This window comes from Orbicella franksi, chromosome 4, assembly GCF_964199315.1.
Source record: "Orbicella franksi chromosome 4, jaOrbFran1.1, whole genome shotgun sequence".
Classification (NCBI taxonomy): Eukaryota; Metazoa; Cnidaria; class Anthozoa; order Scleractinia; family Merulinidae; genus Orbicella; species Orbicella franksi.
This window is the reverse complement of record NC_138148.1, coordinates 27459514-27486561: the sequence shown is the minus strand read 5'-3', so window position 1 is coordinate 27486561 and position 27048 is coordinate 27459514. Positions and strand designations below refer to the sequence as shown.

The 27048-nt window shown below is 37.4% G+C and overlaps 1 protein-coding gene across 2 annotated transcripts; it reads right to left on the bottom strand.

Moving 5' to 3' along the window:
- Positions 1–8771: 8771 nt before the first annotated feature.
- On the bottom strand, positions 8772–27040 carry LOC145485122 (lysosomal cobalamin transporter ABCD4-like). Of its 2 annotated transcripts, XM_081463802.1 has the most exons (21): positions 27009–27040; positions 26788–26918; positions 26075–26202; positions 25672–25811; positions 24845–24961; positions 21403–21528; positions 21142–21235; positions 20197–20248; positions 17645–17766; positions 16207–16298; positions 15205–15285; positions 14698–14792; positions 13763–13816; positions 13460–13516; positions 11984–12075; positions 11584–11629; positions 11181–11230; positions 10650–10702; positions 9981–10057; positions 9754–9869; positions 8772–9409 (listed from the first exon to the last, which is right to left on the bottom strand). In XM_081463802.1, exons 1-21 carry the CDS (start codon positions 27026–27028, stop codon positions 9341–9343), a joined length of 1812 nt encoding a protein of 603 aa, XP_081319928.1. In that variant the 5' UTR covers positions 27029–27040; the 3' UTR covers positions 8772–9340. The 2 variants fall into 2 exon arrangements, with proteins under 2 accessions (XP_081319928.1, XP_081319929.1); XM_081463803.1 differs by lacking the exons at positions 8772–9409; positions 9754–9869; positions 9981–10057 and having other exon boundaries at positions 10661–10729.
- Between the last annotated feature and the right edge of the window lie 8 nt (positions 27041–27048).

Below are 27048 nucleotides of genomic sequence, written 5' to 3'. Positions count from 1 at the left end.
AATTACATAAATTCTTAACATTGCATGCTTTATTTTAAATGAATATTCTTTTAAATATTTCCACGAGACACATCACACTTTTAGACATTTTAATTGTAATTATTCTTAACTTTGTACATACATTGAGTGTCTACACGTAATCACTGTTTTTTCTGTTTATTCGTTAATCAGATTTAGTTTAGTGGGTTTTGTAATTTATTAGTTAGTAAAAGATGAAGAGCCATTTTTTGTATGGATACTCTGTTAATAAACATTATTATTATTATTATTATTATTATTATTTTATTTATTTATTTTTTTTAAATAATAACAATGTTTATTGTGACAAAAACTAGAGCTAAGCTTTACAAAATGCTATAATATTTACATAATTTGATGTCTGTTAAACCTGTAAAACATGTTTCCGTATCTAATCATGATATCATGGTTACTACAACTAATACTAATACTACTATCATCATCATAACATTAATTAACATATTCCATACAAATTGGTATATACAAGGTAAAAGTAAGTAAAAGAAATAAACTATTAAAACCTATTTCAACAGTGTTTACATAATGGCTCCCTCCTGGGTTTCAACGTCAATATCAATGTTCTTAAAGTCACAAAAGGCTTTCCTTCTAGCTCTTGAACCTCTTAGGCAGATTATTATTATTATTATTATTATCATTATTATTATTATTATTATCATTATTATTATTATTATTATTATTATTAAAAACAAAAGAGTAGGAAATTTACCAGTCCAACATTTTCCAGAAGCTCAAGAAGTTTCTCATTTTCACTGCTTTCTGCGCACAAACCTACAACAGAAGAAACTCAACTCAACAATATTGTAAAAACAGTCAAGAAAACAAATACCACTCTTGGTAAATCGTCGTTTTGGCGTCGAACAGTTTCTGATTCTTATCATCCATTCAAAAACAAGCACTTCTACTAATGAGTTCTCCGAAAATAGTCAAGTCAGCATGTCGTAACGGAAACCTGTCGCGTTGCTTAGAAACTCCGCTGAGAAAAACGCGGGCTTTGTCAGTTCTCGGAGACGGGACGTTGACTTCAACTAGTATTTATTCCCAAACATAAATAGGCCAAAAACATGTTTCCTGTTCCATAAACTATTATTACCTGAGTTATCTCCATAAGAGGGATCTTCGTGAGGGTAAGTTAACTAGAAAACGAGCAAAACATGCGATTTATACAAATTTTGTTGAGTTTTTGCTGCGGAGCGAGCGTAGCGAGCGAGCAGCAACATAATCAGGATTTAACAAGAATATATAGAAGAGGGTACGAATTCTCGAATTCATCACTTTTTACCAGAATGCATTGCAGTTAACCAGACTGCACTGCGCCACTTTTACCAGAGTGCATTGCGCCTCGAACAACACGAGGATGTCATACTCGTCGAGCCGTCGTCCTTTTTCGCGTGGATTCCACTGAGAAAGTTTGCTCTGATTTACCTGTAAAGCGATGTGAAGGAGATCGTGCTTGACTTTTACAACTCTTGCTATGCGGTATGTGAAAGTTTTTAAATCTGGACGATTAATTGTGACATCTTAATCTTAGTATGTCATTTCTTAGCAGTCTCGCCTCCTTCGTCGAATTCTTAAATGAAGAGAAATCATCGTTACTAAGGCCTGTAGAATAATTAAAACAAACGAAAACCGTGGAACACGCTGATTTCATATATGCTGCAATCTATTCCTTTTCATTGAAACATGAATTTAAGCTAAAGCTTGAGCATTTTCACACATCGCGATGAACACGTTCTCGACACAGTCTGCCAAGTTCTAGAGATATTTAATGCGTACCAGTACAGAATTTATAAGTTAGATTTCTGCTCCTACAATTTCCACATCTTTCGATTTTCGCGATCTGGTAAAGGGGAGGCTGATGTGTATCGTTTTATGTCCACACATACTTCAGATAACGATGTGCTTTTTTGTCTCGATCCTTTGTCACACCTCGCCATCGATGCGTCATCATGCATGAAGTTGATGCATACAAGGACAGATTTTAAGTGACACCACGATTTGACACTACTTTGAGAAATAACAATTAATTTAAGTTTTGAAACGCGCAGATAGATGAATCACGGCATTAAATATGTCACTATCAACAGAATGTGCCGCAGCGTTACTATCTTTTAGATACCCTAGTATTAAAATATATTCTGCAAATCGGAGTGATTGCTAAAGATTTATTTCGGTAGTTCAAAACAGTTTCAAGATTGAATGGAAGCCCATGATATGTCATTACTTGTTTGATACGTACAATTGGCGTATCTTGAATCTATTTGGTTTTTGATGCCGTAAAAGCCTTGAAATAAACCTTCTTTTCAACATGAAATAGCTTTACACGGAGTGTGTACTTTCGCCGGAACAGTCCTGTCTCTTTTTCTCCCGTTCGACTACTGTAAATTCTTTAGTAGGTAAGATAGTAAGTAAGTTAGTAAGTAAGACTGCTAATATTTTCTGAATGAGTTTACCTGTTGTCGTAATGGCGGAAGGAATTTCAAGACCTCCCCTATGAAAGATGTTGATCAAAACTCAAACAAAATTTTATATTAGTGAGATGGCACCACTCTAAGACGTATGTTCGCGGCGATTCGTCAAGTGTCTGTGATTGGTTATAATATGCGAGCGAAAATTCGAATCCAAGTAAAAATACAGCTAGAAACACCTTAGGCATGATTCCTGTAAAGCTACGTGTGTGGCACGGAGATAGACTTCAGTTTCCTTGAAAGCTAACATATATGTCAGGAAGCTATTTTATTAGATAAAAAAAAAAACTTGTTATACTTATTTATTTGTCAGAATTTTTTAAACATGGCCGTCGTTGATGACAGTTTTAATTGTAAAACTTAAGAAGTACCTTGATAAAATAAAGGTGTAATTACTTAATCCAGGAAATATTTAGAATAATTATACTGAAGCAACTCGTACCTGAGAGAGGACTCCATATTCCACAAAGGATTCTAAATAACGAACTCTTTCCACTTCCTATGGATAACGATTCCAAGTATTGATTATATTCCAAGTAAAGATACTTGTTAGCTTGATCCAAATAGTTTCCTTGTGACTTTCCCTCCTCTCTGTAGTGAGCATTTTCTAGAGAAAAAGGCTTTCTAGACTGTCAGCATTTTGGTAACTTAGTGGTTGGAAAGATATTTGTTTTAACAGCATAATTATAGGTCTTAGTTCTATAAGCCAGAAGAAAAGTACAAGTTGCAACTTTTGCAATGGTTCCATTTTCTGGCTAGTGAGATGACCTTGACTCTTCTATTTGAATAAAAGCTTTCTGTCGAAGAATTCTAATTACCTGCATTTCCTGTTATAAGAATACTTTTTTCCAAAGTTGATTTCCAAATCTAGATCTTAAAAAACACAAAGAACCTCGCCATAACGAAGTAAATTAACAACACATCAAAAATGTAGGTAGTATGTTTATGGACTCTTGTTTAGAAGTTTCCATTAGTTTCTTTACTAGCAAGGGATGCCCTTCCATTCTGAGACCCATTTCTCTTTCACTTTCACAAAAACTCACTACTCCCCGATAATTCAATCACATAGAGCAGTTTTCACTTGAGTGACGCTTTGTAATTGGTTTTGCCATATTACGCTACTCGATTGGCTTAAAAAAAACACTCGCACCACTTTTTCATCCAATCCGAAGTAAAACGTAAACCAATCGCTACTCGCTCCCACGCGTTTTCCCGTGCTTCACGTCAGCTACACGTAATTACTTTAAGTTTTGATTGGTTCTTTAGACCCCTAATACAATAGGTGTAGAACCTTGTATACTAGCAGATTAATCGCCTTTATTTGTCGCCTTTATTGCTTGACAATTTACGTCCAAGTATAATACTTCCTATATATTCAAAATATAATAAACGAATGCCGCACCGCCATAAAATCATCTCACCATTAACGAGGGGATCAGTGCAATTTGGTGGAGCAAACGAAACATTACTGAGCTTGGAAATTGCATCCCTTCTGTGTGGAGCCAAATTCTCAGCACTGAAACAACGAGAGATTTTTGTTAAATAATGTTGTATCGAGCCTGACACAACTTGACAAGCATATATGTACTTATTTTAAGAGTGCCTGCGTGTAAAAATCAGACAAATTCTTAATTTCGCGGCAAGGGTCGAAAATTCGATTTCGCTCATATTCCTATGGTAGATAGGCTAGGGCATGACAAAAACTACTGGATAGTTTTTTTGGCAAAATGTCCTTTTATTTCAAAGAAATATGCAAATTACCAAATTCCGTTAAAATCGTCATTTGACGCACCATGTTATTAAACAAGTTTGAGTGCCTCGCATGCAAAACCACAAGAAACTAACCAATAGACTAACCTATAGAGACGTTTTTGTTATGAAATTTACGCATAGTGTGTGTGAGCACAAAACAAAAGATTGTGCACGGTCGTGGAACTTCCAACCAAACGCATAATCTTAGTGCTTTTGTTGGTTGTTGTTTTGTTGTCTTTGTTTGGTATTTTTGTTTGGACTTTGTAAACGCCATTTCGCACAAACGCCTGCCTCCAAACCCTATGGGATTTGAGGTTAAAAATTCCAGTTCATCAAGGGATCATCTGTTGCTTCAGTTTGGTATAAAAAGGCTTGTTGTACCCTGTTTATTCCATTTGTACAGCCGTGAGTGGAAACCCGCCTTAGGCTCACCTAGTCAATACGTTCACCTCGTTATTACAGACAGTCTGTTTTGCCCCGCCGAACGCCCGTACATTTTATTATAAGAAAACCCCATTAACACGGCCACCCCACAATCTTAATCTTGACACTCGCCACAATCTGAATGCCTAGAACAGGCCCCAAGTTGAAACAAATATTTTTAACTTTCGCACAGCTTGTCGTTTTGTCCCTGCATTGGATATTATCTGTTCATCAAAGCTCAGAGTTTTCCTCGAGCTACGCTCTTGGCATGGAAAGCTGCTCGCTTCTCGGAACAGATAATGTTCACCGACAAATATCCGTGCGTATTTTCGTGCCAAATGGGGGTTATTGTTTATATATTTTGATATGTGACAAGAGATAAAATATAATGGATGTTGCAGTAACAGTAACTTCACAGTGCTAGATCTATGAAAGGGCCCGAAGTCCCCTAGATCAACCCTCTCGTTCAGAAAGAAAGAGCACGCCAGGCATCTTTATCTCACCCCACTCACCAACTCTTCAGAGTACCTCTGGATTCCCCTCAACATCTTTATTTTATAAAATGCAGCTCCAGAAAATACCCTATGGAGGGTCACTGGAAATTCTAAGGGGGTGGGGTATCTCAAAAGCCAAAAATTATAAAGGAAAGTTTGAAGCTAAACTGGAATTTTGAGAGTGGTGGAGTTGGCTCAAGACCAGTGCAATGCTCATTCTCCTTCCTCCCCCGCGCAGGGGAGGGGGGGGGGAGGGGGGGGGAGGGGGGTGGACTCCCATATGAAAAGGGCGGGGATACTGACCGTCTCACTTTGAGGTATAAATCAAGGATCCTGATAATTCAAAGTCAATTTCCTCCGATAATAGCAGCCCCACTCCCCTCTGATCATTAAAAGGCGGCCATAAAAAACCCTTTTGATCAAATCTATGCACAGGGCTTATAGACAGATTTTTACAGCATTGCAGAACAAGGTAGTGAGACAGTCACTTGTACTTTAACTGCAAAAATGACACAAATAACATTTTACAAAAGTCATGGGGTAGAATAAAAAAATCTTTAATCTATAATTTTATAATCCATGAAATATTTTCGTTCGCGCGCGATTCGTCTAAACGCGTCACGTGACAAATTTGTCCCCAGCTAAAACTGTGGAATATCCAAGTGATATATTCCCCCATTTTCAAAACTGCTCGTATTGCGAAAAAAATATTTGGAGGATAATAAAAGCAATAGCCCACTTTTAGCTTTACGCTCTGGTAAAGCTGTTAGCTCCTCAGAACAGATAATGTCTGCGGGAAAATATCCGAGCATATTTTCGCGCCAAATGGAGGCTATTGTTTATTTAGATCTTTTCATAGAAAAACAGCAAATACGATGACAATCATATAGGAGAAACTAAAAAAAAAAAAAAAAAAATACTTAGGTTTCCGTTACAATACAGTACGTTTCACTAAAATTAACAAAAAGCAATAGGCTACCAATAAAAGCTACTTGGCTTGACTACTTATCGATAATTTTAATAATTTTGGTCATTTGAGAAATTTCAAATACAAATACAGAACGTTATAAAATAAATTGAGACTGCATATGTTAAATTTTGACATAGATTCATTCACATAATTTATAGCGAACTATTACAAACAATAAATACAATCATTTTATGTCATAACTGAAATACTACGAAGTCGAAATTGCGTTACAATATTTTTTTTAATTGAACCATTACATAATGCTAATTATTAGAACGCGAATTTAAATTGACCATTGCAAAATGGACCTTATGATTGCATATTTAAAATGAGCCATTACATAATAGAAAGGATGATGGCTTAGTTAAATTGAACCATTACCTAATAAAAATGATGATTGCACATTTAAATTGAACCATTACATAATCTAAATGATTTCCTATTTAAATTGAATCATTCCCTAATTTTACCAAAGCCAAAACAAAGCTAAAATTGAACCATAATAAGATATTTTGTCAAACAAACTTAATTTTACGTCTAGGGACCCAGAGAGCACTACATCAGTTTCTAAAATTAAGAAAAATAAAAACGTCATCGGGAAAGGTTGATTCCCAGGGAAGGTAGGAGAGATGTGGCTCCACTTCAGGCGCTGTTGTAATGAAATTACATCTCTAGACTGGACAAGAACCAGATACTATCCCATACAACTTGAATTAGGTAGCACAGTTAAGTGCTTGTGCTGGAAATTGTGAATTAGAGCCCCTGAATCACAGGAACAAACACTTTTGTAAATCTTCGTTGAAAGGGGCCACGTCACGAGCTCAAAGCTTCAAATTGACAGAGCAGCGACCGTTTATGGGTAAAATTACGACCAAATAACTAAGGATTACCTGAGCGTTATAAATTGATGGCACTTTCATACAAATTGAGAACAACTGGAAAAATGTTGGCCCGATGTTTTTAAGCTTACACAATTGAAATCTGTTTTTGTCTTTTCTATCTTTTGGCTTTTCTGTGTTTCTTCTGAGTTTTTGCACAGTTTTAAGCCGTTTTTGTGATATTTCAGTTCATTGCCCGACCAGTTCATCACCTCTACCTATAATTGCCTAACATCGCATGACCTAGCCCCTTACAAGCACTCGAGCAGTTACCGATTCTTAGAGGTAAACATCGAAAATAACACGAGCTTCCAGAAGCAGTCCGAAAATTGTCACGTGCAGTCTGATGCAATGAGGCCATGCCACGTTGCTTAGCAACTTTTTGGGCCATTTTCTAAACACTTTAAAATAACGTCAGCAGGGATACACGATAGTAAAATGATTTTCGTTCCCAGGGCCCCTGCTTCGGCTCTTTCTCTCCCGTCAAGGAAGGCGGTGCCCTGAGAACAACGTTGTCACAGATTCAACGTGACAAGCTAGTCAAAAAAAAAAGAGAATTCTCATTGACTTCCTGAGCGGTCCGAATTTTGAAATACAGACTGGTAAGAAAGACCACGAACGAGTTAGCTTTGGCAATTGCTATTCAAAAACATTGTAAAAAGAAACACTCTTCTTTTGCTCCATGTCTGACGGACGATTTCAATTAAACTTTCATACAGGAACTCTACAAAAGGCAAATATATGCTCAATTTTGGCTCAAGCGTTTACCAAGAAAGGATGCATTAATGTGTTAGCAGATTTTTAAATGAGTTATTACAGAAATATGATACTTTATTGAATTAGCTTGTTCGGTCTGTATTGGGAAATATCGGTCTTGCTCCCCAACAAGAAACTGACGTTAGTTCAATAAGATTTAATTTAATATCTATATTAGTAGTAAGAGTAATTTTTCACTGGCTAAAGGAAATGAAATAAGTGAAAAATGGTTTTCTCACACGCCGCTGGTGCCTGGGTGTAGGTCATGTGACCCATAGGGCGTGCAGTTGTTTTTGTTGCGTCCGCCATTGCCGACTTTCCCACCCACCCACCCACCCACCCAAAGATTTTAAGTTTAAATACGATGCCAGTATAATGTACAAGCCTTGAACATTTTTCATTTCCCGTCTTTAGCGTAATGCTGCTTGTAGTAGCTTTGATTTTGCAGTAAAGGTCAGGCGGCGGAGATCAGCTTGACATGGCTACCAGTGGTGTGAGAGAATATAGTAATAGTACCTAGCTGTCAATAGTATTGCTTACATTATGAGTGCAAAATTAAAAAAAACAAACAAACAAACAATTCAATTCGTAAAATATAAGCTAAAGAGGCTACTTAACAATAATAGCTCTGTAATATCTACATAGTTAAAATATGATAATATTATCTACACGTGTATAGTTCTAAATCATAATTTTCAAATTCAAAAAATATACGTTGACCAATTGAATTCAATTAGTAAAATATAATACGTAATTTGGGTATTGACCGTGCCTAAATTCACAATCAAGCAGTCAGAAGTCTTGCCAGCCGTCATTAAGTGACTGACCGAACATCGCTAGCTTTATGGCAAATACCGAAATACCTAACCGTACCTTTTTGGTTCACTTCGGCAGCTTATCAGCATTTCAGCCATGAGGATATAACAGGGTTCGTACTCCTTGAAGCTTTTAAAATTCCACGACTTTCCATGACCTTTTCCGTGACCTTTCCGAGTTTTCCATGACTTAAGTTAAGCACTTGTTCTCACAGTAGTATCAAAACAATCATTTATTTAACGTATTTTCCAGCGTAAAAAATGCTTAAGACTCGTGCTTGTGTCTATTTCTACTGAAATTAAAGCCTGTTTTTTTTCTCTCTTGTTGCCTTTTAATTTTCCGAAAGCGTACTGCTTTTCCATGACTTTCCATAACCTTCACTTACATTCCATGACTTTCCAGGGCTGGAAAATGAAATAATAAATTTCATGACTTTCCAGGTTTTCCATGAACTGGAAGAACCCTGTATAAATATGAACCATGGCTCGACCAGGCTAACCTGATATGCTATTGAGTGTGCCAAAAAGGCGTGATTAGGTTTGAATATTTACTACACAAATATAGTTTTTTTTTTCGCTTTCTTGCACACGTATACCTGTCTATCAATTATTACATGGTTAACCATCATTTCTGCAAATTCAAATCAACTACGTAACAATACCTACACAATTCAAAGCTAGCCCTGTTCATATGCATGTGATCTGTACCCCAAGGATAATCCAAAAATTCGCGTTACTTGAGCATGCTCTATTCATCTTTGATTTTCTTGAATTCCCACCCTCCTTCTCCGTCCAGTTTCAAAATAAAGTCGTGAAGCTAAAAGACACAAAATGAGAAATGACGTTAACATTTGTATTTACTTATTCTACGTTGACTAATTTGGTGCACTGCCTCCCACCCTCGCCTTCCAGGTTTGTCGGAATAGCTCTTAACTTGCGGGCGATATTCACATCTTGGCAAAGACCAATAAGAGACTCGGCCCAGTCTACACGGATATCTGTAGAATGACGTCATCAATACGAAATAATTAAGCCTAAGCTTGCACGTAACCAGATTGGTTGTGGAAGATCTAAGTTCCAGATTACTTGGACGTCTCTCGGGTGGAAGAACTGAACGTACAAACGTAAGCATAAACCTTAAATGTCGCACGAGTTACATACCTCTCTCAGTGACTTTCTATGGCCCACACTAACAACTGTAATACCAAGCTGTTTACACGATGAGTACAGTCTGGTCTCCGAGGCCACATCTAAAGCGCTTGTAGCTTCATCAAGAACTGAAGGAACGAAATAAACCAAAAAAGAAACACATTAAAAGTGACTGCGGCTGGAAATCAAACTGCAACTTTTGTGAGTTGTTCCCATAGAAGTAATTCAAGGCTACGTACGTGCTACTAGAGGTCGATGAAAGAACAAACGAGCGAAGGACAGCCTCTGCATCTCTCCAGGGGACAACATATCCTCCCTATATCAAACAAATAAAAAAAACTTTATTGAAAACAAGTAAAATAATGTGTATAGGACAGCTACTTTAGCCTGTCAGTGAGTTTTCTTTGAGGTAGGAGGCAGTGCAGCCCTCCAACGGGTTTTAGTCGCCGACTTGTTTACAGGGACCAGTTACTGGAGACTCTGCCGCTAATGATCATCAAGATGGACAGATTTTAATGAGAATTTACCCTTTCGCCGAATCTGAACCAGCTCAAATGTTCATGCATGAGAGATTACTCTTGTTTGAAAGGCTCTTGTCGTGCTCTGTCAGTGTGTTTGACCACTGGTGAAGGTCGATTAGAGTACGTAGAGCCTTACGTCTGTTCAACCAAAATACAAACCCGCCCCTACCCTCCTAAACAACGTCGAGAAGGGTAGGGGCATCGAAAGACGTTTTATCAAGCAGTGTAGTTTAAATTTGTCCGTGTTTGATCCAAGAAATTAGAAAAAAATATGTATATTTTGTAAGCCTTCGCGATTTCTACATGACAGCCAGACGATTCCTCACTTTCTTGCAGTGAGGATTTGTGAAGCAAAACTACAAAGTGCTGTTGGTCTTCTGTACTCACCAATTGGAATCCACAGGGTTATCAAGACCACCAACTCGGGCACACAGAGTTGTCTAGGAAAAAGAAAGAGACAAAAACAGCTAGAATAGCATGATTAACATTATATGATTGAACAAAATCAAATAAACTTCTGAAGAACGGTGTAGAATAAGAGAAACGTAGTTTGACAACCTTGGGACTAGACAGCTTGGGAGCAAGCTATCCTACAAGTTCTTGGAGTAAAGCTTGCTCGCTGGGAGTGTCTAAGTGTCCTCTTAACTGGAAACCATTGAAACAAGGATTAGTGTTCTGTTAGGAGAGGTGTCAGTGTCTGTTTATGAGAATCTAAGAATGTAGCGGTGTTAGCGAACGGGAAGTGTCTGTTTTGCATGACGATCTGAGGGCCAGACTAAGATAGAATTATTTTAAATACGCTTCTTTACAAATCGAGTCCACGCGCTCATGACAGACTCTCTCAAAATCATAATTATAATAATAAAAAAAATCTTCACAGAAGTAACTGGATTAAGGAGCGAAGCGCAAGGTACTTACGAGCCCAACATTGTCCAGAAGCTGAAGAAGTTTCTCATCTTCATTTCCTCCTGTACATGGCAAAGAAAAATCGAAGATTACAAATATAGTGGAGGAAACAAGTGTCACTTTTGGCAAATCTTCGTTGCCGAGCTCGAACTTTTACCAATTCGCATTATCCAATCAAAAGCTAGCGCGAACACTCACGAGTACTCCGAAAAGCACCAAGTCAGAATGACGTAATAGGAAACACATTAGGCTGCTTCGAAATTCCCCTGTCAAGAACGCGGGCTCAGTCAATTCTTGGCATCAACTGGTGCTTATTCTTCCGACGGTTAGAAGTCCGAAAACCCGTTTTTGTCAGTTGTATTAGATTTTTCAGTGTTCTGTTGCGAAAGTTAACATAGGCCCAAACTGTCATCACCTGTTTCAGAGTCAACTCCATAAGGATCCTCACAAGGGTACATTAACTAGAAAATAAGAAATATACAATATAAATATTGTTGAGCAAGACTGAATTCGATCTTACTAATCATGATTGTTAAAGCTTAATCAAAGTAGTTTGCAAGTTTCAAGATTGAATAAAAGCGCATAATTTGTCACCCACTTGTTAAGCGCATTATTTTGTTCATTGAGATGTGTGGGCTAGGTCTAGGTTTTCGTTATTTTTCACCATTCAATTTGTTTTTTGATGCCGCAAAAATCTTCCAGTAAACATTCCTTCACTACAAATTTCTTGAAAAAGCAACGCGCAGTGTGTACTCTCGAGCAGTCCGCTCCCTTTTCTTTTGTTCACTATTGTTAATTATTCTGAATGAGTTTACCTGTTGCCGTAACGTGCCATCTGTTAGAAAAGACTTCTGAGGTAAGAACAAGACAGCTTTAGGACTGAACGGAAGAAATCGCAAGACTTTCCCTGTTAAAAGATGTGGAGCAAAACTCATATTACATTTTAGAGTGACGAGTTTGCGCCACTCGATGACGTGGCTCTGCAGAGATTCGTTAAACGCCTCTGATTGGTTATAATTCGGGCGTACAAATTCAAACCGATAAACAACCAATCAGAGACGCCACACGGGTTTCCGTAACGCTACTGGAATTGATCCGAGGACATGGGAGACAACAGTGGCAAATCGATCTGGCTGGCGACAGTCCATTTCCACCGGGACTGCCATGTCTAAAGCGGAATGGAGGCGCAAAGAAGAAGAGAAACGTGAAGAACAGAAACGCCGCCTTGCAGCCTCTCATCCACCGCCCACCCTCCCGTGCCCTCACTGCCCTCGCAAATTCTATGCAAGGATTGGCCAGCTAAGCCACCTCCGAGGCCATCAAAAAAGAGACGATCGTACTGTTAGAAGAAAATGATGCTCGGACACGAGCCAACGCCGACGACAAAGTCATCAACATGTCATTTTTCGGGTCCAGTTGGAGACGTTTCTCGAAGATAAACTCATATAAGTTTACTTGGAAAGCTAACTTAGTAATACATAATTTTCAGATTACCAGCCCAAAATTCCATACAAGTGCACACACGATTATTAGTTAATAGTATAATCTTAATTTAGATAGTTATCCAAATTAGTCATAGCAACTGGACCGAGGGAGTAATCGGGGTGAGGAATTTAAAAGTTGGACGAGCGCGCAGCGCCGACGAGGCTGATTTCGAATTACGAGCACGATTACACAACCTCGGATTATTCCCTGGATTGTGCGGCATCAGGTCCATTACAATTACTCATTGATAGTTTCGATAACAAAATTTGAAATTCAAAAGTCTTCAATAATTTCTTTTGAACGAAAAGTTGTTTACAAAAGTTTTACAACAGGAAGTAATTGGTGCACGAATGGAGAACTTTATTTCTACGGTTAGGCCTACCGTCCACACCAATCCGTCGCGAAAACGCTCTTCAAACCGAAGGAATTTAAAAACGCCCGCTTTTTAATTTCGTGTGGACTGAAAACATTTTGAAAACGGAGCTTTGCGAAAACGGTGGCGTCACGATAATCACGTGATTTCCCTGACCGAGTTTTCCTCAAACACAAACATAAAATGACCGGTGATTGTTGCGTTTTTACATTTCTCCGGCATAGTGTGGACGGAAAATATTTGATGCGTTTTCCAAGTGAAACCTCTGTTTTCAAATTCCTCTTGCGAAGTGTGGACGGAACCTTACAGATAAACACCCACATGAGAGCATGTGGTCCTATAACATATACTAATTATGGTAAACATCAAGAAACAAGATTATAGAAATACATATTACAGACCACGAAATTTATTAGGAATAAAACACTTGTACCTGAAAGAGGACTCCATATTCCACAAAGGATTCTAAAAAGTGAACTCTTTCCACTTCCTATGGATAAAAATTCCAAACCAGATTTTAGACATAAGGAGAGGTGTTAATTTATGTTGCAAGTAAAGATACTCAAGGACAGTGGCAGGTAACAGACACGCTTTGTCTGCTAAGTTAATAACAGAGCTTCAACGACAGAAAAACGTTACAATAGTTATCCTACTTGCAAAAAGTTTATCAATGGTTCGAGTTTCTAATTTGTATCAATTTGAATCGTTCAATCAAGGAATTATAAATTCTAATTACCTGTAGTTCCTGTTATGAGAATGGTCTTTCCATGGCTGACCTCCAAATCTAAATCTAAAAAAAAAAAAACGCGGAATGAACCCAGAACACAGTGAACAAACAACACGTGAAGAACAATTGATGAAGATTAACGACTGCTCGTTGCCATTTTCCGTTATCTACCTTTTCTAATGATTCTTCATTTTAAAACACATTACCCACTGATAGTTCCATTTTTTATAGGATAAAGGTTAACTAGTCAAGAGTAACTGTATCGGGAAAGAAAAAAAAATTGAAATCCAGTTGCCCCGTGCGCCAGTACATTTCGGTTTTCAGTTGTCCCTACTAAAATATTACTTGCTCAATAGGCGCACAATGTTCATGCCTTATCAACTAAATTAAACCATGCCTACACCTCATTGTTTTGCCCATCTTGCAGTCTCAAGTTTTTACATTGTCGACTGGACCATCCAAACTTACATTTTCACTTGCCCAAGAACAAAATTATCTTGTCAAGGGCAATCGGACCTGTTTTTTTCTCTGCTCTGTGTATAGATTGTTTATAATATGACCGCAACTACATGTAGCCAGTACAACAACAACAACAACAACAACAATTTGTGGAGTTATATTTCGGTATCACTCCATCTTCAGATTATAAAAATGTCAAAACGGAGCACGGATATTACATGTAATTAGAAGGGTGGCAATTACTGATTAAGCAACTGTTAACAGATAAAAAATGACATCTTAAAGAGATTAGGTACAGATAGATCTATTGCGTTTTAAATCACTGTTGAGCGATGGCTTAAGACAATTAATGTATTTAAGGCTTACAACTTTGTACACCAGAAGATTGATTAATCGCCTTATCATTGCCGCCTAGTTATATTGCTACACATATAAATAAAATTAACAAGACTATCTGTATTATAAAAAGAACAAAAAACCCTCACCTTTGACAAGGGGCTCAGTGCAATTTGGTGGAGCATACGAAACATTAACAAGCTTGAAAATTGCATCACTTCCGTGTGGAGCCACATTCTCGGCGCTGAAAAAACGAGAGATTTTTGTGAAAACGATGCTGTATGGAGCCTTAATTATTTCAACCTTAATTATTGAGAATGCCAATTCTCTTCACAGTATCAGTGCTGACAAACATGTAGCCCTCAAATTCCAGACTGAATTGGAATAAAAAAGATGGGCTTTTTTTAGTTGCGAGAAAACTTGAAGAAAAACTCTTACTGGAACCAAGCTCAACCCACATGCGACTCCTGGCCAGAATCGTACACGGGTCAGACTGCTGCAAGGTGAATGGCTTCTCAGCTAGCCCACCCATGCTCCTCAAGGTGCCCGGCTGCAAATTTCAATACCTAAGTACACAATGCATTTACTTTCTTGCTGTGACTGAACAGCAAAGAAGACAAGATGTTGCGGACATAACGGTGCAAGAATCAGTTTACCCTAAAGAATCTTCGTTTTCTGTCGTCTTCTCTTCTGAATCAGTTTCCATGGTAGCAAAACGTTCCAAAAGCTGACCTATTCTGTTAAAGACGAGAAACACACAAAAAATGCATATTATTAGCTGTTTTCAGAAAAAAGAAAAGATCTTGGGTTCCTTCTTGGTGCAGAAGACACAGGACAGATCACAAAACAACACCCCTCACAAAGCTATAATTGTTTTCACTGCGTTCCTCGTTCTTTTGTCCTTTTGTTCTCTGCTGTTTTACGTCAACTGAGTCTTCTACCCCACTTAAGTGCCAAACCTTGCAATGGTAATATTTTGCTGCTGTCGTTAGTTGCTGTTGCTGTTGCTGGTGTTGCCATTAATTGCTGCTGTTGTTACATCTTGCATGCACTTCCAGCTTTCACATAGTTCTTGCACTCTTAGAAAGAACAACTGTTACACGGACTTCTCATGATCAGTACTGGACTTGATGGGGCGTTGATCCATCACAAAGAAAAACAAGTTAATTTTACAGGCCTGCCTATACTGTACATGCCTAGTCGGTTTTATCAGGTTGCCAGTTCACTCGTGTTTGAACAGCAAGAGGCAAGAAGGTTAAGAAAATCTTTCTGGATGGGACTCTAGTCATCATATTAGGTAGTATAGTATCTAGCATTTTTGTGAAATTGCCTTGAAAATTTAACAGTAATCATTTACATGTATAATCCTGGCTAGGTTGAAAGTGGGGAGAAACATTATTCGAGGAAGGTGTCTTGCCTGAGAAAAACAACACCGTAAACCTATTGACTTATTTAATTTGACACAACATGTATGCAATTTCACTCATCGTGTTGGTCCTATGCTAGATCTTTTGATTACCAGGAAAGACGAAACTCTAATTGATGAGATTTTCCTCTATGATATCTAGCCAGTACTCAATCTTTGGGCAATCAATCAAGACTCCAAAACGCCAACTATAAGGCTACAGACTGCATTTCTCACATTACAAAGAGGTTACCTGTGAACATATCCAGCCATGTTGGAGATACTATTGGACAAGTCAATAAGCTTAGTGCCACAGTTTATCAAGTACATGGCAAAAAATGAGTTCTGAAATTTTAAACAAATTTAAACGAAATCAACCTGAGACAATCCAGAATGAAAAATCACGTTCAGAAGTCACTCCTCCAGTAAACCATTACGTGCATTCTAGATGTAAGCTACATGTATATGTATTAATGAAATGGGCTGTCTTATATATTAACAATCAATTTAATTTTAGAATGCTTATTGCTTTTAGAGCGGTTTTCATTTAAGTAATTGGTTTCGTGCCTACGCCACATGACTGGTTAAAAAAAAAATCGCTCAATTTTTTTCATCCAATCACAAAGGACTTGAATGTGCTTTTTGCGTCAGCTTCATGTGATTTACTTCGAATTTTGATAGGTTCATTTGGCATTGGCTTGTCAGACAACCTGTGTGATTGTGATTGGTGATTGGCTAGAGTGATTACTTTGGTTTTGGTTTTACGACACTCAGTTGAAAACTGCTCTATTAAAATAACAACAACAGGTAATAACTGAATGGAATGGAAAACATTAGAGAAATAATAATTTGTCAAGTCACGAACTGTTTTTGAATGTAGCTCATAAAAAGTTGGCTAACAAGGATTAAAATATATACATTTCGCCGATAAAAGTAAAATGTAAAACTTTAAGGTAAAAAGCTGTTAAAATTGAGTCTAAACGTTTGCGATCTGTTTGATTATCATCAGAGTGAGATCGAAAACGTTTAGACTCAATTTTAACGGCTTTTTACCTTAAAGTTTTATAAGGATTAAAATGTTAACTACACAACTGCAGCTAGAGGTTCCATTGTAAAAGTTAATGGATATGGCTAGTTATGCTATCACTTCCATAAGAGAGTGAAAGGCCAAAAAAATATGGTTGATTTGATCAGTTTGGGAGTTTCCTGACATGTTTCCCTAGAGCCTGTTCCCAGAGGTTTTCTGACAGAGGTATTTTTTGACAAGTAGAATTTAAGTGAAATCTATGGAACCAGGGAATCAACACGCATGATTGACAATCTTTAACTTTTAATTGATCAAATACTTTTCTGAGCTGGGTTGATTGAAAGCCGGTCAACTTTAACTCAGGAATAAAAGTTAACCCAAGTGTCAATTGGTTAAACAATTCTTGTATAAAAGCGTTTTTTACTGTTTATATATATGTTTTATTTAGTTTGAGATTATTCAATTCAAAACTGAAGGGCAAACAATATATTAAACAGAAAACCTCACCAAAAAGCTACAAATAAACTGAAATCAAAATTTCTCGTTAATCCTGGGTCAGCTTAACTGGGCTCTAAACAACACAGCCCTGGCCTGTAGCCTTATCTTTTAATATCTCATTTTTAATTACAAAACAAATGATTATAATAAGTGAAGTGACACATACCCTGCTGATCTGAGCACCAAGCTCAGTCACAGATAAATCATCGTACTTTCCACCAAACAGAGCAATGGCTATAATCAGGTAACTTAGGATTGCACCCACATAATCAATAACATTAACGACAACTGCAAATGACAATGTGAAATTATAAATTGGTGAGCCATTATAGAACTTCCTATTAGCAGCTGAGCCCTGTGGCCCAGATGTTACATGTAAACATGCTGTGTTTGTCAAGACTGCTAGTATGGGAGACTGTTAGCCTGCAGGAGGTGTCTCTAACAAGATGCTGAAATGTTCCTTTTAACTTCACTCTTACATGTAATAACTTGAGAATGCATTGGAAGCACATATTTCAACCATGTGTAGGCCATGAAAACATACTAGTCTTATCAACAAGGTACTAACTCTAGAACACTACTAACAGTAACTATCCAAGTGGCAATGATAGAATGATGCTTATGACTGTTATGAATTAACTGAGTTGGTATACCTCCCGCAGGGCTTCGAAAAAAACTTGAATTCCAGCTTGCCCTTGGGACAAGTACATGTAGCTCTCAAATTTTGCTTGCCCTGCTGGGCAATTGCAAGTCTTAGTTTGCTACTTTAATGATTTAGTTGTCAGACAAGTTGCCTGATCCCTTGCCAATCTGGCAAGGAAGAATGAAAAGTTACTTGTCCAGAAGGAAAATCTACCTGTCTGGAACAATGGGACAGCACTTTTTTTGAGCCCTGCTCCCAGCTCAAAATATGTTTTCTGATTGGAAGAGAACACGTCATGAGTTGAAAACGCCCTAAGGTGAACAAAACTCACTACCTCCCAAGGGAAACAACAACTCGAGCTTTCGACTTGCACGCAACCAGGGCATGCATCTTGAAACCATGGCACATTTGTTTGCCAGCCAGCGTCAACCAAATAATGCTCTGGCAGTTTTTTCTTTTTTCTATATTTGAGTTGGAAGGTATAACAAAACAATTAATTACTGGCCCTATGGGAAACAGTGAGTTCTGCTCCCCCTCCACCCTCAATGTTTCCAACCTCCAACTCACTGTTTCTGTTGGAGTCAGTCATTATTAATAGTGTACTAAGTGCTTTTTGCTTACTGCAAGGTAACTCGATGCAATTTTAATCAAAAGTTTATTTTGCTTTCAGGACATGAGGTTAATCCAAAGTATGTTAATAGATATCATCACATTGATCCGTATGAGCGAAAAGAAAATTGCACAATTTTCCACCATATTTTTCAGAGATGGCTGGGGGCTAAAATGGTGATTTTCACACTTTCCTTGATTTTGAAAAAACTAAACACTGAGGTTATTTAGGCAAAATAGGATGAAATCCGAAATTTCACAACTGTCGCCTCACTCTCAATATTAAATTGGCTCTCAAAGAATTTCAGCAATACTCAAAACCTGAGCCAAAGAGCATGACCAAGACCAACTAGCTGCAATTACCGTGAAAGACTTTGAGAAGGTCTAGACTAGTTATTAATAAATATTAATAAAGAATTACATTGGGCACTACCAAAGATGGTCATGGCTGCATTAACATTAGGCGGTACGCTTGCAGTGGTTTCCAGAAACAAAATGACTGTCTGAGCTTTTGTTTAGAGATAGTTGTACATTGTATCAAAGTGCACATAAGAAGCTTCCCATCCTAACAAGCTTCCCATCCTAACAAGTCAAAAGAAAATACTGCAAATAAAAAACTACTTTATTTTGCAGACTTATCAATAATTGTACAGCTTAGAATTTGACTCTTTTGTAACAACTTTGCATCTTGCAATTATTGCAAAATGAATGTTGTTATAAGAGTTAATTCTATACATTTCTAACTTCTTAAGAATCAAATGCTGTGTAACATACATGTACACTGTAACATTGTATTCACAATCAATTACCACAACCAGCTCCTGTCTGGCCTCATAGCTCAGTTAAGAGATTTAAAATGATCTAATTCGGAGGTCATGGATTCCATCCCAACCAAAATCAAAGCATTTTTCTTAAACTCAAGAGGTCACCCATTTCCTTTCTAGGGCTAACCCTCAGTAATTGAAATATTTTGGCTGATTTCCAGCACTCAGCAAATTGCTAGTGAGAGTTAATTCTCCATTTTCCAGTGTCTTACAGTAATACACTGCAACAGAAGCATATATATAATAAACAATGGTAGCAAGACTTCAATTCATCGTTTTATTGCGACAACGCTGTTTCGTATGGTCAAAGGATGACCACACTCATCAGGCAATATCAACGAATGACCGTTAAATTTCACAAACTGGCAATTAAAAGCTAACTTTAGGTTGCTATGAGATATAAAAACAGTTGCTATGATATGGAAAAACAGATGCTATATAACATTGAAAAACTGGCAATAAAAAATAAATAATAATAAAATAAAATGAAAATAAAATAATAATAATAATAATAAAAAGTAAAATGTTTGGATTATCCTCCTATTGGCTTCCCCTCCACATAATGACCTCACTAGTAGGATTTTGAAAATAGCAAGAATTAATTAGCATGCTTTATATAAATTGAAATTAAAAATTACTCACAGACCAGGATGCATTGTAAGTTGACAAGTCGTAGCTGTGTTTGTAGAAGTGACTGCAAGCAGAGAAAATGCAGCCTTCAGAAATATGTTATAGAGCTTGCTATGAAACAGTTGGGGCTGAATTTTCCTGTGATGCATATGCCCACTGGCTTAGCTTGACTGGCTGGGAAAAATGGTCACTTAAATGCTCTCGATAAATTGAATTTCATATTACACAACTCTCACTAGCCAGAGACCATACCAAGAGAACATCCCCTCTGACCTCCCTTCCCTCAGTCCATTATTTTATAAAAGAAAGATCTTGGTCTATGTTCTCGCAGTCTAATATTCATTCTTGGTTCTGATCATAAGACTGACAGATTTAAATAAACACAAGTCAGAGCACAAAAATTAATATTTCTAAGAAGAACATCAAAATCAAGGAATTAGGATTGATGATGTAAGAAGTGACATTTCAATTGAACAAGTTTGTTCTTCACCGGTTTGAGATGGCGTGTAAAATGTAATGGAATGATAAGCTACATGTAGTTCAATGATAAATGTGCCGTTTTTTGTCACTGATGAGCTACATGTATATTAAGCAATGTTGCAAAAAATTAGGAAATTTTTCACAGCGCTTGTAATGAGCAGTAACCTGACTTACTTTGGACTCCAAAGCCCAGATTTTGAAGTAACATTTTTAGAATAAAATAATAACAATTTGACAGAGCAAGAAATCATGAAATCAATCTATTACATAACTTCTGTGCAGAATTTGCACCTCAAACCTTTAGCTTGATGTTTACATGGATGTCCTTCTTAAGATATTCACTTGTGGGGAGTGCATGCCATTTGAGGCTGACATTTAATACATTTTTGAGGTTTCTACTCAGTGAGAGTTGGATTGGTTGAGAGAGATATCCACAGTTATTTTTAAATAGTAATTTCCTAATTAATTGCTTAATACCTGTAACCTTGAATTTGTTTTGTTCATCTCCAAGTCACCAGATCTGTAAAATGCTATTGCCTCTGCATTTGATCTGATTTGCATGTGTTTAAACCTGAAAATCCAGAATTCAAAGTAATTAATATAGTCTATACTAATCAGACAGTAAAATAGCTTGTAAGAACCTTGCATGCTTCTAAATTCATGACTAACACCACCATACTTTAACTAATTGTATAACTCTCTTTCCAGTATAGAAGAGAGAAGAAAAAGGCGAATTACCTGAAGTCTCCCTCAAGTTTCTCCTGCTTGACCACCACACTGACGATCGGAGTAATTATCACCTTGTTGATTATTGTCCCAAGAATAAAGTAGCTGTAGATGCAAACTGGACCAAGGTACCCTGAACTAAAAGAACAGATTCAAAATATAATGCTGTGACTAAATAAAAATCCTTTTATAAGAAATAAATAACTAGATCTATAATCATGGCTTTTTAAGTATTCAGATGAGCTGCATCCTCCGAGGTATGGGAAAAGTACAGTAATGTAATAATAACAATAACAATAACAATAACAATAGTAGTAATAATAATAATAATAATAATAATAATAATAATAATAATAATAATCAACTTTATTTAACTGAAAAACCAGTGGTCCTCATATAAATATTTACAGAGTAAAAAAGATGATGTGTTAAGAATTAAAAATATAGAAACTGATTCTCAAATTTATGCAACGATTATATAAAAAAACTGAGATATAAGATACACAAAAATATTAAAAAGCGAAGCATTGGATCAAGTCTAACAATTAAACCAAGAAAATTGAAAAATTAAAAATTTACATGATAAAATGGTCCAACTCCTTATAACTGTCCATGAAATGTTTAAAAATGGATGTTTTGAAGCTGTTAAGGTTAGGTTGGTTTTTGATATGGGCAGGCATCATATTCCAGAGGCGGTTAGTCGATACTGAGAAAGACCTTCCACCCTCAGACTCCCGTTTGAATCTGGGGCAGACAAGGTTTAATTGACCACGCCTGTTCGTTCTTCTGTTCATGTCTGCATTTCTAATAAGAATCTAAGTAAGATAAGATAGGCACTCCCCTAAAATCCATTTATATACCAATATTGACTTATTTATTTTCGTTTCATGGTAAAATGGAACCCAACCTCATTGTTTAAAAAGTTTCACACTGTTCGCTTTTGTGTTGACACCCTGTATTACACGGGCTGCGCGTTTCTGTAGCCTGAACACTTTCTGAATGTTTTCTACAGAGCAGCTGCCAGCACTACATGTAATTATTATCCACCATCCATGATCCAGCAAAAATACACAAATCTGATCTTAGTTTTCTCAAACATATATTTCACTCAACCTCTACCTAGGTCAATCATAGATCCAATTTGCAAACAGTTTGATGAAAAAATTCTAAGGGTTAACAAAATTGGATTAGACCTAGACTGTTCACAGCCCTTTATTTTCTCGTATTTTTATTTGATCGTACTTGCAAATAGAATCACGAGAGAATTGGATGCCAGCGCAAAACGGAAGACTTGAGTGGGTAGGGGGTGGGGACAGAGAAAAAGAGAGGGGCTGTAGACATCTTTGGAAAAAAGTGAATTCCCCTTTTCTCCAGAAACGGAAAATTCCCATTGGTTGAAAAGCGACAAAAGTATCATCTTCTTGACAATGGCTCATCATGATTGCATCCAGGTGCGTTTTGCAGCTTGCAACAGTTGTCATCACTGACACGTGCCATGATTCGTAATAGAGCGGTTGTTTTTAAAATAGAATCCTGTTAAGAGAAATTTCAGCGTTTCTTCGCTAAAGGATGAACAGATAGAGACTGCTGTTTATCTTTTTTGGTTGGAAGACGTTGTTGCAATTTTGCCCACCGGCTTTGAGGAAAGTCTGATATACCAACTCTACGCAACGGCAAAAGAAATGCAAATGTGCGAATGCTGAAACAAATCAGGAGAGATGAAAGAGCTTAGGATTCCTTCCATCGCTTTGTCCACAAAGGAGACAAAGGAGGATGTGCTTCTGCTGATTGGTGAAGCGAAATACAAGCTTGTTTTCAGAAGACAGCAGAGGACTTTTTGGATACAAAATTCCAAAATAATTGTTATAGAATGAAGATTCTCCGCTAACAATTGTGTCACGCTTATTTGTAGTTGACAAGTGCCACACTGCGTGACACCTTCTGAATATATTACCCCCAGATATGTAAGAAGTCTTGCCAAGATTCCCCAAGCAAATAGCAAAAGAGCTAGCGCATAATCCTACAAAAATCAGAAGGAGCGCTTGATTTCGGCTTTCTCCCCCTTTTAGCAGCTTTTCTTGGAGTTGAAGAAGTCGTCTGAGATGACATTTTCAACACAAACACACCTATGCGATGTTTTTTGCAAACTGATACTTGTAATCAATTAATTAAAGCAATTTACCACTCGAATTTTATTGGTCCGATTTCGTTAATTGGTCAAGGGGTGGAGCTGTAAGTAACAAGGCGATAACAGGGGGAGGAGCCTAATAAGTCCACTTTTTACCAAAGATGTCTACAGCCTCTCTATTCTTCTTACTCGCTTCGCTTGCAGACCTCACCCCGCACCGCCGCATGTTTTGTGCTCACTTTGCTCGCTTTTTCTTTTGTGTGCATAAATAGAGAGGCTGTGAACAGTCTAGATTAGGCCAAGTCCAATTTGGCAGCCACAGGTTTAGAATTTTTTTACATTCAATTATCAATTGTCAAAATGTAGTGCTGCATTTTTCTTACTGATAGCCATACAGTTGTTTAAAATATGTCAGTTCTGAGAATTTGGCAGTACATCAAGACAATACTGGCGTGGATACAGGATCTTAGAAAAGGGGGTTCAAGATAGGGACTGCCAAAGGTGGTCCCTTGTAGGAGGGTCCGAGGGCATCCTCTCCCAGAAAAGGTTTAAAATTGAGGTCCTCAGAAATGAGATTTCTGGCATTCTGAGGCCAAGTCAGTGTGTTATAAGGTCTCATTTTTTTTTTAATTCAGAGAGGTCAACTGAACCCCCCAAACTCCCCCCTCCCTAGATCCATCCCAGCAATACTTAGTTAATGGTTTCATTACTCTCATCACCTGTCTGTATTGTAAAATTAATGAAAAATTAGAGTTTGATCACTCCTCATCTTGAGAATTAAAAGGCTAAGTTTTATTTCCAAATAATATTATTATGGACTAAGAAGTATGGTAGTCATATTGCCTGTTAACTACCAGTTGTACACAAACTGTGCATGTCCAAACAACTTGCTAATTTGGGTGCACTACACAAATAGATTGAAATGGACTTTACAAGTAGATTAATTTCATGTTACTGTGCGTCTGTTTAATAACATTAAACAGACGCATGAAAAATTCGGTAAGAACAAGAAAGTGGCACTCAAGCCGTTAGGTGAGTACGTCACTGAACAGATGCAGAGCAATAGATCAATGCATGGCAAAAGATGCAAGGCAACATGGAATCCACTTGTTTTATATCATTTTAAAGAAACGGAAAAACTGTTAATTAATGACATCATCTATATGTCTCTCCCCTAATAGATTATTAGTAACAACTAATAATATTATTAAAATGCAAGAATAATTGAATGAATTATTTACCATGATAAATAACACTTATATCACAGTCATTATATACATGTACATGACTCTTACAAGCTTTGTTAACTGTTAGATAATAACTAACCTTTTATAACACTGGTATGTGTAATATGCAATGGTGAATGGTGAAATAATGAAAACAATGATTGATGATCTAAAAGATTCACAAAATTTGTCCACATCTTGGGTTATCCTCTGATCACTGTAAGCGAAAAAAATTGAATATATCACAAGGGCACCAATGATCACATGTTTGTGGAGAAAACTGGTTAATTAGCAAACAAAAATCCTCATTAGCAAAAACAGAGGGAAAATTGTTCAAAGCAAACCACTAGAACAGGATATATGGAACAAGCCAAAAAAAAGTATAGCACAATCGGAAGTTGGAAAAAAAAAATTCCTGCTCAGTTTAAAACTTCCCAACCTGTCTCAGATAAAGATTGATATGGTCTACATGTAATGGCCAGAGAACACTGTGCTGACTGTTCTTCGGTGAAACATTTTACTCTGACTCACAGTGCCCAGTAACTAGCATACCATCCAGGGGGAGTAGAAGTACTCCTAGCCCAGAAACTGGGATAAGCTCCAGCCTGAATTCGACCACTTAGCTTGTATGCAGACTTTGCCTTTGACCTTACATGTAACTAAATTCATAAACAATTATTAAATTATAAGAACTCAAGGAAACTGGCAGAGCTTTCTACCAAGTACTGGAGTTAATTCTTTTTAAACCCTGCCAAGCAAAGTAGAAGTGGTGGCAATTAGCCCAGGGATGTGCTCAGGACTGTTAAATTCATTACCTGAGAACAAACTAACCCAGGGTTTGATCCTAACTATGATCAGTCTAAGCAATCAATAAGCCACTAGGCTGCCCGTTAATATACATTTATGTCTTGCCGGCTGTTAACTCACATGTTATCAAGTTTGTCCTCCAGTACATTCAACTTGTAGTAAGCTTTATGCTTAAAATAACCAGAGTGTAGCCGCCGGTCCAGCAAACCACGCCATTTGACATAAAGGATTCTAGAATCATACTTCACTGCGCTGTCTGCCTGCAAAATGTAGAATATAATTATAATTATCATATATAGGACAATATGTAAGCTATTGAGCTTACAGTCAAACCCATATTAAGAAGCCACACCTGAGGAAATGGGAGTACTGGTCACCTAATAGGGGTTTGTCAGGAATTAGCACATAGGGCTTCAGGTAGAAACATCAGTTTATTCAAATACAAACACAAAATGACATCAAGACAATAATGACATCGTGTGTTTGAACCAGACTGAAATACTTTTACAGTTTAACAACTTACCAGGGCAGTGCCCAGAATTAGAAGAGAGGAAGCTATTACAATACTCTTAAAGCTTGCTTTGTCACTGTCGAGAAGTATTTCATAAAATCTACTTGGAATCAATCCAGTGTTGTACACCAGCATTTGCTCTATACACAAAATAAATGGAGGACAGTTACATCATTTGTTAGTTTAATAAACCCACAAGAAGGAATTAAACAGGTCCATGAGCAACTGACCCTGTCTGAGAGTAGACATCAGACAGCATTTTCAAAACTTTTCCCCCAAAGAAACAATTTACACCCTGCTATACGGAATTATGTCACAAAATTATGCTGACCACACCGTGGGGCATTTGGAACTGACAGAGCCATTTCATATGCTTGAATGGAATTTAATTTAAAAAAAAAATACATATATAGCAACCATAAAAGCAACAGGTTGAGATAGAAAACATGTGTGGGATGGTAAATGGATTTTGGTGTCTGGACATGGTCTGGTATGGCTGAGAGTTTTAAACTCCTTGTGGTGCACACCCCCGACACAAAGCTTCACAAGGCTGACCATCCCTACTCCCTCCCACCCCTGCCCGCGCGCGCGCGCGCGCGCTCGCCGTCCCCGTTACTTCCGGGGGTTCAAGCTACCTACATCAGATAATTATGCCGTCAGATGAGGACACAACGCGATCACAATTGAATTTAACTTTTGCATTACGTAATTTCGGCTTAAAATACCTGCCAAAGAAAGCCCCATTAACAGAACAACGAGCAGAGAGCTTGTGGACAAACAGCTCGGGAACATGACCTTGCAACATCGCCAAAATCTTTTCAAAAACAAGCGATCCAACTTGTATTTGCTCGGAGGGCTGAAACGAAATAAAATAAAGCTATCGATATATCAATATGTACGAAAAGTGACGGATCAGGCCAGCAACTGTAGAATCTAAACAGCTTACGTTCCAAGGACGGCCACCATTTTTCGGCTCAAATTTCGGC

Bases quoted from the DNA above. Each gene is read 5' to 3' on its own strand.
- LOC145485122 (XM_081463802.1), bottom strand. From the start codon at position 27,028: ATGGTGGCCGTCCTTGGAAC. The intron at 25,812-26,074 runs GTAAGTTGTTAA...TACATTTTGCAG, and splicing joins TAATTCTGGGCACTGCCCTG to GCAGACAGCGCAGTGAAGTA. The intron at 13,817-14,697 runs GTGAGGGTTTTT...TTTTTTTTTTAG, and splicing joins CACTGAGCCCCTTGTCAAAG to ATTTAGATTTGGAGGTCAGC.